Consider the following 16,058-nt stretch of genomic DNA (forward strand, 5'->3'; position numbering starts at 1 on the left):
TTCTTTGTAGTTTCATTTTCTTCCTTTCTTTTTGTTTGCTCTTTTTTTTTTTTTTTTGATATATTCAAATATATATCACTTACTCGCTGCTATCTCTTTTTATTTATTTTTCTTTATATTTATTAAAACTTATTCTTATTTCCTTCGCTTGATTTTTCAGAGAAGAGATTGGCAATTACAAAATTAATAAAAAATTATTAAACTAAATTATTAAATTGCCGCGATAATTTTTGAAAATATATTCATTCGGCAACAATTAGCTTCGATTTCGATCGCTCGTTTAGATTTACTTCTTTTTACATTTGTCTTTATATTTATTTATAAAATTGCTTATTTCGTTCGCTTGATTTTTCAGAGAAGAGATTGGCAATTGCAAAATTAAGAAAAAATTATTAAACTCCATTGCCGCCATAATTTTTAGAAATATATTTCTTCGTATTCATTCGGCAACAATTAGCTCGTTTAAATTTACTTCTTTTTACATTTTTCTTTATATTTATTAAAACTTATTCTTATTTCCTTCGCTTGATTTTTCAGAGAAGAGATTGGCAATTACAAAATTAATAAAAAATTATTAAACTAAATTATTAAATCGCCGCGATAATTTTTGGAAATATATTTCTTTGTATTCATTTGGTAACAATTAGCTCGTTTAAATTTACTTCTTTTTACATTTTTCTTTATATTTATTAAAACTTATTCTTATTTCGTTCGTTTGATTTTTCAGAGAAGAGATTGGCAATTGCAAAATTAAGAAAAAATTATTAAACTAAATTATTAAATATATTTCTTCGTATTCATTCGGCAACAATTAGCTCGTTTAAATTTACTTCTTTTTACATTTGTCTTTATATTTATTTATAAAACTGCTTATTTCGTTCGCTTGATTTTTCAGAGAAGAGAATGGCAATTGCAAAATTAATAAAAAATTATTAAACTAAATTATTAAATCAATCAAATTATTAATTTTTGGAAATATATTTCTTCGTATTCATCCGGCAACAATTAGCTTCGATTTCGATCGCTCGTTTAGATTTAATCACGGTAATTGTCGATGTCTCGAACTTCCTACGAACGATCCTCCACACGAAATCAATGCCGATGGAACAGTATCCTCCCTCGAGTTACGCCCGCATTCGATTTCGATGTTCGGGGGATTGAAGGAGCATCGAAGTTCGTGCTTGCATAAATTATGAGAACGTCTCGATTTCGCGCACTCGTTATCCGCCGTTTAATCATCGCGACTCTCGGATCCAAGAGTTCGATGGAACAAACGACGCGCTCTGGTTGGATTAACGCGGGGTTGGAGATTCATGCGCGGCAACGAGCCACGTGTAACGACACGTTCCGCGTTTAATTACGGGTTTACCGTTAATAAACATAGAAACTGTATGGGATGTCGCGCAACCTGCCTTGTTATATCAATTAGCAACGCTGCAAATGGATGTGTTTGTTCCGGCTTTTATTTCGAGACGATTGGTTTCGGTAACAAAATGATACGGAAGATACTTGGAGAATAATAATATTGGTTGGCGAGATAATTAAGAGAAATGGGAATTCGTTCGTGGTAGAACGATATTGGGAAGGAATAATATCTGTAAATATTCCAAATATAGGGGTAGTATATAATAATTATTGATAATTGTTGTAAATAGAGGAATCTGTGTTGATGAAATCTTTTGTGATTTCGCATCGTTATAATTTACATTGATATTACAATTTATTTTTAAAATAAAATCATAGATAAGTGGAATAAAACATCAGATCAGACAAGTGGAATAATAAATAGTTACGTGGATCAAGACAGTCTTTGGTTAGATAAACAGAGAAAATTTTGGAAATGGCACCTTTTTCTTTTTAATAAATATATCGAATAATAATAAATAACAAAAAAAGCATAACGCGTTTTAATTCGATAAAACAATCAATAATATTAATCCCTAAAGTATCAATAATTGGAATTTCGTTCCGCTTTGTTAATTTATCAGAATCCAATTAACGATGTCCAATTAGTGAGTTAACGTCAATTTTAGGAATTACTAAAGCAATTATTAAATTTGGGAAGTATTTCGAAATGGAATCTTTTTTTTTTTTTTTTTTTTTTTTATCATAAAAAACGTTGGTGAAAATTTTCGGTAAATGTAACGTAAACGTGAACGAAAACGAATCAATGAGGAAATGCGACGTTTCGAGGAGGTGGGTTCGCGTCTGACAGAAAAGTTGGCATTGCACGCTCGCATTCCGTTTCCTACATTACGCTTTCAAGATATTCAATAGGAATTCATAACATATTCAACGTGTAGCTTTCGTAGAAAATGAAAATGAGTCTCTGTCGAAATTTCAAAGGAACTCACTGCTAAAGGGGTGTATTTGCAACGACTGTAAAAATATCTCTCTCCACGGAGATCTTGAAAACTTGGAGCATCCGACGTTACCGTTCCTTTAATATTTCAACGTAAATATAACCAAGAATTTGACATCCTTTCACTGAAAAATGCAATTTTAACTTTCAGTTTGCTACATATCTTCGCACATATTCCTTCAATTTCACTCGTGCCATCCCCCCTCCTCGAATCAATCCCATCAATTTTTAAACAAAACTTTATCCCCATGAATAAACTTTGCTCATTCCGTATTTTCGAACATCAATTTTTCTCTGTCTCTTCAATCGTGTAATCATAGAACATAGATTCACACGCGTATAACTTTCTCACTAATATTATCCACTAACTTCCAAAATTATTTTTTTACAAGTTATTCGTTATTACAAGTCTTCGTTATTAATTAAACGTGATAAGAATAAGATCAAGCAGCAGTCTATTTTTTATTCATACGTATAATTTTCACAAGTCAAAAGGATAATCGTTGTTATCGAGTTTGAGGAAAATTGGAAGAATCAAAAATTTGTTGAAATTTTATTAACAAAGAATGAAGAAAGAAAAGAGAAATAATCGTTCCAAGTTTCTCGAGATCTTTCGTGATCGACGTGAATCGGCGTCGTTTATCTCTCTATTCTCTCGTAGAACGATCAAAATGGTAGGAAAAAAGGAAAGCAACTGGAGGGTAGCAAATGAGGGGACATTAGACTTAATCACGGTTCACGAGGGATGCTACACTATCCGGACACGGTTAGAAAACGAAGGAAAAGTGCCACTTACTTGACTGGGGCTGCACACTGCACCATCGGCAAGACGACAAGGTAGCTCGTGAAGGGCGTGATGGAGCCGTTGGGGATGGCAACAAGGGTCGTTGCAGTCCTCCTCCCATCCGCAATCGCATTCCTCGCCATCTTCCACCACGCCGTTCCCGCAGATGGCGTTTTGGGGCTCTGAAAAATCATCGATTCCCCATTAACTCGACTCGCCATTTCACCGACCATAAACTCCTCCCTTCTTCCTCATTTTTATTTTTAATCGGTATTGCGAAGAAAGCAAACCGGGCTCGAACTTGTTCGCCTCGATACTACTCCATTACTTTGATCGGCTCGAGTTGAAACGAGTGGCCACAAGTGGAGGCAAAGTGGATGGAATAAATGTTGGCTTGATTTGCAGCGAGGTTAATGAAAACCTGGATTTAAACGAAGCTCAACAAGTCGGCTATGCGTAGTGTAATCAATTGCGAATCAAGTCAAGTGATTCGAGAACAGCTCTGTTCTTACAGCTCTGATCGATGTGTCAAGTTCCTCAAATTTTTCGTTGAAAGGGAATTGGGCAAATATGAAACTTTTAAATCGTGAAAATTGTCGAATTCTTCGTGAAACTTTGATCTATTTATAGCTTCATATTAATGAGTGTAGGATTCAATTATGAATTATGAAGATCGGTTTATTTATTTTATTTAAAACAGTTTTGAATGATTTCCCATTCTTCTTGATTTTTTTATTTTTATCTAATAGTTCAAAACGTGTGCTTCGACGATGTCCAACGATAAAAGTGGAAAAGTCAACGAAACAGATTTCAAGATATAACGGTGTCATATTATTTTTCAATCTAAAGTTATCAATTTCCATCCAATTGAAACGGGAATAATTTCTGCTAATAATTTCTCTGAAATGCAGCAACTTCCGTTATTACCATTCGTCGTGGCAACATTTCATTTCATTCTCTTTTTATCTCTCTTCGTTTTCAACTACCTCGTATAACGTGCATCGTATCCATGTTCGATATTCGAACAAACTTTTTCCTGCTAGCTTCACCAACGGTCACAGATATCTTTTTGTTATTAACAATTAACGAGTCGTGTCTGTTTCTTGTTTGCCCGAGTTGTCGCTCGTTTGCGTTCAATGTTCGTTTCCAGAAACGAGTTTTCTACGGATCGTGTAGAGAGTCCGCTATTAAAATTGCAATTGAGTTGCAATTAGACTCTGCCTCGGTCGATATATCGAGTCACCGATACGTTCTATCTTCCTTTCGTTCTCCATTTTTCCGCTCTTCTATAGTATTCTTTTTAAAGATATATTTATTAATAAGAACGAAATGGTATACCCAATTTTTTTTTCTTTTTGGAATCCATTAATGTTCATCGTCTTCAATAATTTCCTTTGGAAACTTTTCGACATTTCTCTGCCGATTGATTCTACGAGACAAAATCATACATTGTAAAGCACTTTTTGATGATAAAATGAGAAGTTTTAAATCATCCTACTTTTTTTTATATTCTTTTTTTCTTTTTTTTTGCTTCGTGTAACTGTGGTCTAAGAAGTTGAAAATTGGATCGATAATTATTAGATCTTATTAATGGAAATATTTCAAATGTCTAATTTTAATGAGAATTTAATAACATTTATGGTTACTTTTGATCTAAAATATATCTCTTCTCGAGCAAATTTTTAATCTCGTTTTCAGAAAATATCTTGTCTCTTTAATTAAAATATTGCTCTCAAATATTAATTAATACGGTCTCCATTCTTTTTTTAAAAAAAAGTGTTTGAAAAGTTTCGTAATAATAACGTCAGAGGAATATAGTAATAAATTTCATATACCGCCACCAATTAAATTGTTCATATTTTTTTTGTTCACATTGTCTTTGCTGTATAATTAGACATTGTTATAAAATGGAAAACTTTTTTCAACCGTTTCCTATTGGCGATCATTTATTTTCCAAAACTTTACTTTGTACCGAATAATTCCCCTAATTAAAATTCAACTTTTAAAATTTTAGAGATCATTAACGAGATGCCCTTAATTCGTTTCAAAAGGCCAAACATTTTTCCTCGAGTAATCGACTATTACATCCAACAGAAAAATGGCGAAAAATAGATCGTTTCCAAGATCTTCCATGTAATGGAAAACTTTATGAAAACTTATTTTAATTTATCCACGCGTCCTAACATTAATATTGAAAATATTACTACAATTGTCACGTCGTTTCTTCTTCTTCGAGAGATAACAATAAACATTTTTCAATACTTCTCAATACATCAATGAAGAGATGCCAATGAAAAAAAAATAAATTATCAGATAATCAGGTAAAATATTTTTTGCAACCAAATATCGTATAAATCATTCGTGTGAATGACTATAAACGTAAAAGCTCGGTCCAGAAAAAGTCGAAGAACTAATTAAAATTCGAAAAGCTTCTTTATTTACCGGCAAAGCACCCCTTAGACGAGCGGGCTTTGGCATTTAAAACTGGATTTATGGAGACCAGGCTGCAAGGGCTGAATCGATTGTTGTTTCGTTTATCCCCGCTAGTGGCTCTTGCGAACATTATAAAATTTCCGTCCTCCCCGCCTGGTGAACACTCGTCTGGATCGTGCTGTGCTCGACAGAAAGAGAAAGATGTTAGAAAAATGCGATAAAATGACGATTACAAATTAAAAAATTTGCATGTAACGTCTGCAAATTTACAAAATTTAATAATTTTTATTGCAAATAATTTGATAAATTTTTTAATACAAATTTATTCATCACGATATTTTGTTTTTATTTTTTTAAATATTTAAATTTTCACGCTTTTTTAATTTTTCCAAAAAATTAAAGATCTCTCTGCACAGAAATTACAAGTACGGAGAAGTGTAGACAAAGATGATCTCAAACATTCTTGGAAATAGTTGAACGTGAAACTTCTTCTCTCGTAACATTGCAGCACCAACTTTTCGAACAATCCAGCGCTTAATTGCCTAGGACATTATTCGCATTCCTTCCTTGAACACCTTTCTTCAGCACGGTGCTGACTCGTTGATTTTTCCAAGAAAGAAATGCAATTTTCTATTTTTTCGTTTACACAAATATATGCAAGAAGTGTTTAAAATTAGAACAAGTTCAGAGTGCGGTAGAATACAATTGGAACAATTTATAATATAAACGATCCTTGTCAATTTTCCTTTTTTTTCTTTTTTAAAAGTTAGAATACAAATTGTTATTATTTGTAATTATTTTGTATTGAAAGAAACTTCTGTTCTTGAAAGTAACATATTTTTACTATATAAAAAAGAAAGAATTTAATCTTTCTTTGAAATTCACGATAATTCCAGATTTTTATAAATCTTGGAAATTTTTTTCGTTAGAAATGAGTATAACGTATTAATTTTCACAAAAAGCAAAAAGAAAGAAAAAATGATAACATGCTTTATTTCATATCAAATCATATGCTTTTTTTCGTGCAGAAAAATGAAACATAATATTTTATTTTCCAAAAATCAATAAAATCTCGTAACTCACGTCGATATTTGTTAAAAAAAATTATATTAAAAAATATGGAGGATCATCATTTAACTATCAAATTTAGAAATTTAAAAAAAAAAAATACTCGTATATCTAACGAAACCTGTTACAATCGAAATTATTTACAAGAATCGACGTTGTTAAGTTTCAATTTCAATCACAATCACAATGTCTCTAAACCATCATTCGATGCACCGTGAAAAAATTGCACAATCCGCATCGAATTTGACAGAACAAAGACTTTCGAACAGAATCCTATTGTACACTTAACGAAGCCACGGGACGATCGAAATTGGACCATCGTTCGTATTACGAATCCCTCTCGAATCACAACAGCGCAAACCCATTATTCAATGCATCAAAAAGATTTCATAATCCACGTGAAACGCGTTGATTATTCGAACAAAGAATTTCAAACGGATTGTATATTTAACGAAAGCCGGCCGGGAATCATGAGCCCTCCCTCCCGAGGATCGAAATTGGACAAGGGTCGTTTACGTTATGAGTCCTCCCTCAATTGCTTGCTCGCTGAAACCAAAAGCCCCTCGAAACTTTTCGAATGTACTACTACTACTACTACTACTACCACTGCTCGCCGACAACATGCAAACCCGACGCAAACCCGCGTTGAACTTACAGGGGATCCGAAGTTGTGACCGATCTCGTGAGCAAGGGTGACGTGAGAAACCGTCGGTGGTACGTGTTTGCCGTAGTTGAGGAGGGTGATTATACCTGTGTTCAGCGATTTCATGCTACCTCTGTAGTGCTGCAAGACGAAATAGCGTTAGTTCCCGGGCTAATTGTCTGAGTATCGTGAATGCGGACCCCGAAACCATGTTATATTCCAGACGGCGCACCGTCGGATTAGTTTTGTTGCTCGATCGAGGGAGAACTTACCCCGTTTTTCTCGCAAACTCCGCCCGCGTTTTTCAGATCGCCGGTCCAAGCCAGGCCCAAAGTTCCCTTCTCGAAGTCACGATACGTGAACATGTACGACAAACAAAACGCGTCGTAGTCCTCCTCTGGAAAAAGTTTTTAGATTTAGCTAAGTTTTAACGGAGGGACGATTTGTTAAAATTTGTTTAAAATTTATTATTGTTTTTACGTGGATGTTTGTTTGCATTCGTGAGAAATTTAAATAAAAAAAAGAAAAGAATAGGTAGAATAAAGGTGCAAAGATTGTATAAAATAATTATTTAGAGATACATAAAATTCATTCCTAAAATAAACTGTAAATGGAAAAAGATTTTGAGTTTGAACAATTCTTCGTATGAACAATTCTATATATTGTTTTTAAAATGTTTTTAAAAACGATAAGATGAAATTCATTACGTTCATTATTTATAAGAATATTATTAACCCATCGAAGATGTTGAAATATTCTGAAACTGTTAAACAATTATTACGAATTTGAGAAATATCGGATAGTAAATTCAAACATTTTCCAGTTCCAATACTATTACGATTTAATAATTACTTTTTACTTTACATATTCCTTATTTACCATGAATCGGTAGCATCGTATTTTATGCATAAAGATATTTCCGCGCAAAGTGGCTAGACACAGTCGACCTTGAAAAAACGTGGAGTATGCGATGAACACGCGGTCGTAAACAACTCTATTCATTAAAATTCATGCATGACGTTCATAGAGTATTCATTGCTCGTTTTATCCCTCCATTCTTGCCCTTCCCTTCTATCTCTATCCTTTCTTCCATTTTTTTTTCTTTCCAAATGTCGTCGAAAAAAATATCCCACGAAGAGAAGAGAGAGACTTCTCTTTTCTCCCTTTTCTTTTCTTTTCTTTTCTTTTCCATCTCGTTTCATATATTCCCGAACAACGATTCCCCAACGGAGGAAAGTTGCCACTGAATAAAAAAGTTGGCCAGAAATTAAATTACCGGACATTCTGGACGCCTGATTTATTATTTTTCCCGGATAACATCTCTCGGCCGATGATTGGCCAACGTCGGCTGGGGATTCAACGCCGCCTGTATTTCTCGCCGCCCTGTCAGAGATCGATCGAAATAGTTGATAGTCGAATTAAAAAACGAAATTAATTAAAAGTCGCTGCGAGGCGACTATTTGCACGCGACGGAATATCGGGTTCTCGACTCGATGCAATCGCGATGCTAGTTTGAATACGACGATGCGGAATTTAGACCCCTAATTGCTTCATGACGGATTAAATGATGAACGAAATTAGTTTGGAATTGAAATTTGATCGTCGTACGTGTTGCGATCGGTAAATAGGATCGGTTTGTTGAAATATAAAAAAATATAAAAGTATCTGTATATTTCTTTTAATTTTTAATTCAACGTAAAAACGTAAAAATAGATTTGGTAGTCGTTTATTATAATTGGAAGATTATCTAGAAAGAATTTAGAATTTGAAAAAATTTGTAAAATATGTAAAAATTTGTAAAATATGTATAAATTTGGTTCAATGAATTTCGATTGGATATGTTCGAATAACAAATACAAAAGTTTCATAATATAAGTTCGAGAATAAAATAATATTTCATTAATTCATTTTCTTGTCCAATTGGAACAATTGATCATATACGTTCGATGAATTTTTAAAATTAATTTTCTCAAAAATTTAAACGATAAAATTCCTTTTTACAATTTCTTTTTATTATCACACGTATTATAGAATAGTTTTTTTATTCATTCCTATCCAATTGAAGATTAATCAGAATCAGATTTCGATCTTTAATCGTATTTCTCTTTTATTATACGCTTCTTTTTTCTTCCTATTCATACCACGAATTACGTCTTACTTCGAATAAAACGAAAAACGACCAAAATCGAATCGAAAAATGCCTTAGATCGGTGACCAAAAAGAAGAGAAAAAAAAAACCCTAGAATCAATATCGAGAGCACGAAGTAGTGACCAAACGTGGAAAATAAAAGCGCAAGGAATCATCAGAAAAACAACCTTTCGTTCTTTGCACAATGCTTTTTGCAATCTGAATTCACGGTGAGCAGGTTTTTGCGGCGGAAGAGAATGGAACACGGGATACGTGTTTGCGGTGTGGCGTATCTCAGGAGGCATATTTGGTTACTAGATGCCCGCGGCAAATACGTCATGGTCGGTTGTGTTTCTCGATTCCTGGGTATATCAGGTACATAGTATACTATTGCGAGTTATTCACCAAGAAATGTTCGTGCGTTTCTATCCCTCGATTTCAATTCATTTTCCACTCGCTTGGATCAAAAAAAAAAATTCGCTCTCTTCTCTCTCCCTCTCTTACGACGAATACTATTCAATCAACGTGGAAATCGATCTTTTTTTTATTTTATATAAATGGACAATACACGTACGAAAGATTTACAGAAGTATGGATCAAATTTTCTCGTATGTAACATAAAAATTTAATTCAAGTTTTCTTTTCCATTTATTTCAAAAAATTAAGGATAATTGCAATCATTATAATAAAAATTTTCGAGACGAAATTTTGAGAAGCTGTGTAAGAAATACAAGATTTTAAGCTTCGAGCTAATTTATTAGTTTCTGAGATATCAAGTGTAAAGAATTTCGATACATGGAATTCTGTCTGCGCGGACATTACCAATGAGATTGTCTTCGCTGTATTTGTCATCAATGAATATTCAGCGTATTGACGTACAGCGAATTCACTGTACGTGTCAACATCATACATCGTCGGTGTGTAGTAGATGCTGTCAATTGTCGAATAGCCGATGACGTAATAGCGATATCGGCTTCAATATCTATACGGTGTCCCATGTAGCTAGCATCTATCTGTTTATATAAACACGTCACGGTGGTCACCAGCCAAAATGTATAACTACGGATGAACCAATATTTACCACATTTAATATCTATTCGTAATGAGTTTGGACGTTTCAACGCGAAACAAGAGGTGATCGAAATAAGAGGGATAAGATAATAATAGATGTCGAACAGTTGATTGATCGTTGTCCCTGATCCTTCATCGATATTGTAATTATGAAATCTCAATTTAAGAAGAAAAATTAAAACAGTTGTGTTATGTTAATTCTTGCAAATAGTGAATAAAGTTTATTCGAAGAAGAAATATGAATTTCGAGGATGAAATCACGCCAGAATCGTGACTGTCCAATCGTACTTACTAATTATCGCGCTAGCTGCAAACATTTCAGCCAAAATTGCGTAATTACGCCAAACAATGTAAATTCAAACGCATTGGATAACGCGTGCACGTATACCACTAGACGTAACTTATATTAGCGTTTTAATATAATCGATAACGTCGATGCTATATTATTATATGTATAATACCTATAAATCAACCCTTCAGGTTATTAACCCAATATTATCCCAACGTTGCATCGGACCAATATTCAAATGTGCGAATAAATTCTGGATAAATACTTTTTTTTTATAAAAGTTGATCGTGACGCAGCTTATTCTCTTATTCAACATTTCGAAATGGTGCTAAATACATTATTCGTGGAACGACGATGAACGAATATTGAACAATTTCAAAACAAGTTCGAAAACTGTTATATATATATATATAAAAATTGATGCTTATTTATCAACTTGTAAGCAATTTAAGTTTTAGATAAGAAATAGAAGATTTACACCATTGTTTCGATGTTAAGCACAAATCGATTTTCAATTTAAATCGGAGGCTATCGTTGCAAATATTCGCAAATAAAAGTAAAATAAATGGAAATAAACTTTGAGAAACTTTCTGCAAAAGAGAGTTAATCATATACAATTCCACACAATTATCAAAATTAATTATCAAAATGATCGAATTAATTGGTTGATGAACACGTGAATGATTTTTTTCGATTCTTCCATTATCCATATCTTACATATCTGTATATATATATATATACATATATAGCATTGCTTATTCAATGAATATGACGATCTTAAACAAAAACTAATTCTACTTCAAAATTACTTGGAGAACAAACTTATCGTAGACAGAGAAATATTCATGGATTCTCAATTCTATAGACAAGCACGAGATAGAGAGGTGGGTTAAGTCGATCCAAAGGCTCGTCGAAATAGTATATCGCAGTATCTCAATGGTCCTAACTTGGGAAATTTCAACCACCATCGATCTGCGACTCGTTACCGCCGTAGATGTGACTTGATAATAATTAATCCCGTCTGTTCCCGGCAAACTTTAACTTGGCGTGGAAACTTTAATACGATACAGTTTCCCGGCTGGCTCTGTCAATCGATGCCGCGCGTCAACCGAACAAGAATTAATTGGCTAGAATGGGAATCCTTTGAAAAAGATTCGTTCGAGTGTATATCGAATAATCGGGATCAAAAACGAATCTCTTGTTCGAGAGTATTAATCAAATCTTGGGATAGAAACTTTCTTGCCACGCTCTTAACGCGGGGAAAAAAACTTGAAGAGGCGAAGAGGGAAAACCGTAGACATCTTTGAGAAGAGTGTAATTGATCGATGAGAAGTCGAGAAATGAGAAAATTAAGTAATTAACCTTAGAAATACACGTTAAAAGGAATATTCACAGAAGCTATGAACTATTAATTTTCGATAAATTATATTTATGATTATAATAAAAAATAAAAAAGGTGCTCCATACATTTATGAATCACTTTCATATTTCATATTTTATATTTAATTGTAAATCCTGTATATATGAATAATTTATTATAAATCTCGGCACCTCGTCTGATTTAATAATTGGATTGGATAATCGTATGATTCCAGTAGAAAAGAAACGAGGTTGCTTCTCTTACATGTAATTTAATCTTCATTGCGTGTTTATTAATTATGATATTAAGTAACGAATCAAGCCGATGGAACACGCGGCGGGATGCTTTAATGGGAGAGGAGTGTAGTTTGCGATGTTTAATGAAGAGCTTTGAAATCTGATGGACGTGAAGATGAACGACACGAAACATTTCATTAAAATTGGAAAATATTTCAACGATGTAACACGACTCATCTGTTATCGATTTCATCGTAAATTTGTCGCAAACAAGCCACTTTAATTAAAGAGGAAATAGCGAAAATAGGGTCAAGAATTTCAACGAAGAAAGTCAAATATATATATATAGAAAATGAGGGGTGGTTGATTTTTTTTTTGTTTTCGTTTCATTCGGTTAAAGAATGCTTTTCTTTGATTAACTTCGTTCCTGGATTTACATATTTCGTTCCGTGTTAACGAGATGAAATACGAGATGCAGTTTTAAAAATTCACGCGAATATGCTTTTTCAATGGAAATCAGAATTAAGAGTTTGAGATGGAAAATATATATATATACACATACAAAATATTTCTACGAAATACGTAAAAAATTTAAGCAGTGATTCTACTAAAAATTAAAATACATGACAATTATTGTGTCAGAAATATCGATTAATGTTTATTTATTACAAGCTATTTAACTTTGTTGGAGCGATAAAAAAAGTATGACACGATAAATCTCAAATTCATAAACCCTCTTCGATCAATTAACATAATTAAACTTCAATCAGATCGATTACGTAAAAATTCCAACTCGCTTCGAGCGAAAGAAAATGAAATAATTTCTAAATTAATTTAAAATTTCCAATATACCAATAGTAACAATGATAATATAAGTGATATTTTTCAAGAAAAAAAGAAACATCTATCGTATAATTTACCTTAACTCGATTAAATTCCTATTAAAATTAGGAAAAATTTGAATCGCTGTAACTCTGAGGATAATTACTTCCGGTCAACGAGTGAACGATCATCAGAAGCGGGGAACTTTGCCCTTTGAAACGCTTTTTCATTTATCTCGATACGACTTTCGGTTCTCGAGATATCGTCGTGTAAAGAAAAGGATAATTTTTGGTCACTTTCTATCTCCATCCTTATCTCTTACTCGCTCGCATCTCGTCTCACTAACCTATCCCAAACAGCAGACAAACGACAGACGCGATTCCTGGAAGGACGTTGCACGCATTTCCAAGAAAAAATGCAGGTCGCTGACCCCATTCGTAATTTCTCTTCGCCGTGTTAAGCGCTATCGAAACTTTGAGCGCTTATATTTCGGCAACCGATTGAGATATCGGGATAAAACAAAAAGGAGATTCAATGGTATAATTTTCTCTATATCCTGATTGGATTTTTAATTCTTCTTCACACTTTTTATGTGAAAAGATAATATTTTATCGGTGATTGCAATAATTTATTTTTTAAATAAATTTTGATACGAAGAATCGTTCTTTTAATTTTTCAACGTCACTGTTAATATTACAATACATACAAAAGAAATATATATTGCATCGAAACAAATTTTAAAATTTCTTTGGATAATAAATGGATGAAATTGTTCGCTTACCGGAGAATAACTCGAGGAATTCTTCTACCCCATAAGTACCGGTGAACCTGTAGCTTGGATCATTTAAGGCATCTTCACCATGGACTTTCACCCTTTTTATCATGAAGCTAATATTGTCCGGTTGACCATCCTGATTGAAATCTACGAGGACAAGAAAAAAAAAAAAAAAAGAAAAGAAATGTTAAAAATCCATTAAACATTTAATCGAAAAATCGAAAATCGAGAATTCGAATTCCATCGTTTCTCGAAATTAAACTCGGTATCGTACTAGATGATAATATTACTAGGAAATTCGTAGAAATTCGAGAGGAAATACTCATCGAGGTAACCGATAGCTGATAACGAAAATCACAGGGGCTCCAGACAAGTAATTTTCCCTCGGTGATCAGTGTATTCCGGCTCGGTCGTCGCGTGGTGGAGGGCATTTAATCAAACACCACCTCCGCGGGAATACCAATCGAAACTGGAAAAACGATCACGTGACACGCGATCACGATTCCTTTCCACCGTTGAATCCTATGATTTTTCAACTGTAAAACGATCTTACTCTATCTATATATATATATATACTCTATAGCGACAGATGGGTCTCTTTTGACTCCACGTTATTTGCGAATTAATTGGAACGTTGTTAAAAGTTGCCAAAGGTAACAAGGGACGGGAGTAATTTTATCCGTTGAAAAATTAATTCTTCGCTCAGATGAATTTAATCTTTAATCGATGGTATTACGAAAGGGCAAAATAATCCGACCTTGGTATTAAAAGCGGTGACATTTAGAAATAGCCGCAAGAGATTTTCCTGCATAAGGAGGTTACATAAATATTCTCAACAAATATTTCGCGTATAACGTCCACGTGCCGTTGGTAATCAACGTAAAATCCATTCTATCCAAGTTTGATGTTGCATTAATTTGCTCTGTTTCTATATTGTCCATAACGTAATAGTTCAATTACAGGTAAAAGCTTCTCGAAAGTAAATAATGCAAATACGTGGGTGAGAGAGGTATTCGAGATAAATAAATTGAAACATTTATGTTTTTGAACGAAGTTATAATATATGGAGAATCGTGGGATAGATTAATCTTTGCAAAACTTGCAAAAATTGCGACAATAAGATCGAAGAAGACGCGTCCTTTCATTCAAGATATTAAGAAGATATTAAGAAATAATAATAATAAAAATTGTAATACGTGAAACATAACTTAATCGAGACGTGCTTGCTTCATCTTCCAATCTCTACTCTGACTAACTCTGCAATCTTGATTTCATTGCAAACGTTTATCATTTATCATCTCGCTTCTGATAAGGTTCAACGATTCAAAACGAAGAGCATGCAATGTTCCAAGCACATTGGACACGCTTTCACGAACGATAAATATTTTATTCATCGTAAAATATTATTAACTGTTTTTCTCCATCCGTATTTATTTTTTAAGACTTAAAGCGAATTTACCTTATCTTACCACACGTTTCTGATATTAAATCCAATTTAATATAAATAATAAAAATTTTAAATATAAATTAAAAATTAATTTTATTATTTATATTATTCATATTAAATAATAAAGATTAAAAATTATTAGTATAAATTTTTTTTTTTTATATATTAATTTTTTATTTTATAAAATTTTTAAATATTATAATTATTTATATAATTAGATTTATTAATATAATTTTAATTATATATATATATCAGCGAATTTTTCAGCAAATCGGTAAAATAATCGCTAAAATACCGGAGATGAATATTCCGCACGCATGAGATTAAAAAGAGAAAAAAAGGGGTAGGAAAGGAGGGGTAGGAAAACGTCTGTGCTTATTATTGAATAGGTAAAAGGGCATCGTCACGTGAGACTCGTGTTACAAAGTTCGCGTTCCGATGTCGTAAAAAATTACTTGGCAAACAAATAAAGGGGTAACGCGTCGCGTGACAGCTGTCTCGGATATCCCGCTCGGAAATAAAGTTTTTTTTTTACGTGAGTCCGTGGATAAGGATCGTAAACGCGCCAACGTTCTGGCCAACGTTCTCAAACGTTCCACGTGTAATGACTGACATTGGAACACTTCCACCTTTGCCCGAT

At 33.2% G+C, this 16,058-nt stretch overlaps 1 protein-coding gene across 1 annotated transcript in view; it reads right to left on the reverse strand.

Moving 5' to 3' along the window:
* The window catches only part of LOC122719607 (disintegrin and metalloproteinase domain-containing protein 10-like), a 154,989-nt gene that overhangs the window by 17,052 nt on the left and 121,879 nt on the right, over positions 1-16,058 (reverse strand). The window contains exons 7-11 of the mRNA XM_043945557.1: positions 13,978-14,118; positions 7,563-7,687; positions 7,303-7,431; positions 5,589-5,757; positions 3,159-3,328 (exon numbers count right to left, since the gene is read on the reverse strand). Of these exons, the coding sequence (XP_043801492.1) occupies positions 3,159-3,328; positions 5,589-5,757; positions 7,303-7,431; positions 7,563-7,687; positions 13,978-14,118 (734 nt within the window). The remainder of the gene's footprint in view (positions 1-3,158; positions 3,329-5,588; positions 5,758-7,302; positions 7,432-7,562; positions 7,688-13,977; positions 14,119-16,058) is intronic.

This window comes from Apis laboriosa, unplaced genomic scaffold, assembly GCF_014066325.1.
Source record: "Apis laboriosa isolate Shangri-la unplaced genomic scaffold, ASM1406632v1 scaffold87_cov151, whole genome shotgun sequence".
NCBI lineage: Eukaryota > Metazoa > Arthropoda > Insecta > Hymenoptera > Apidae > Apis > Apis laboriosa.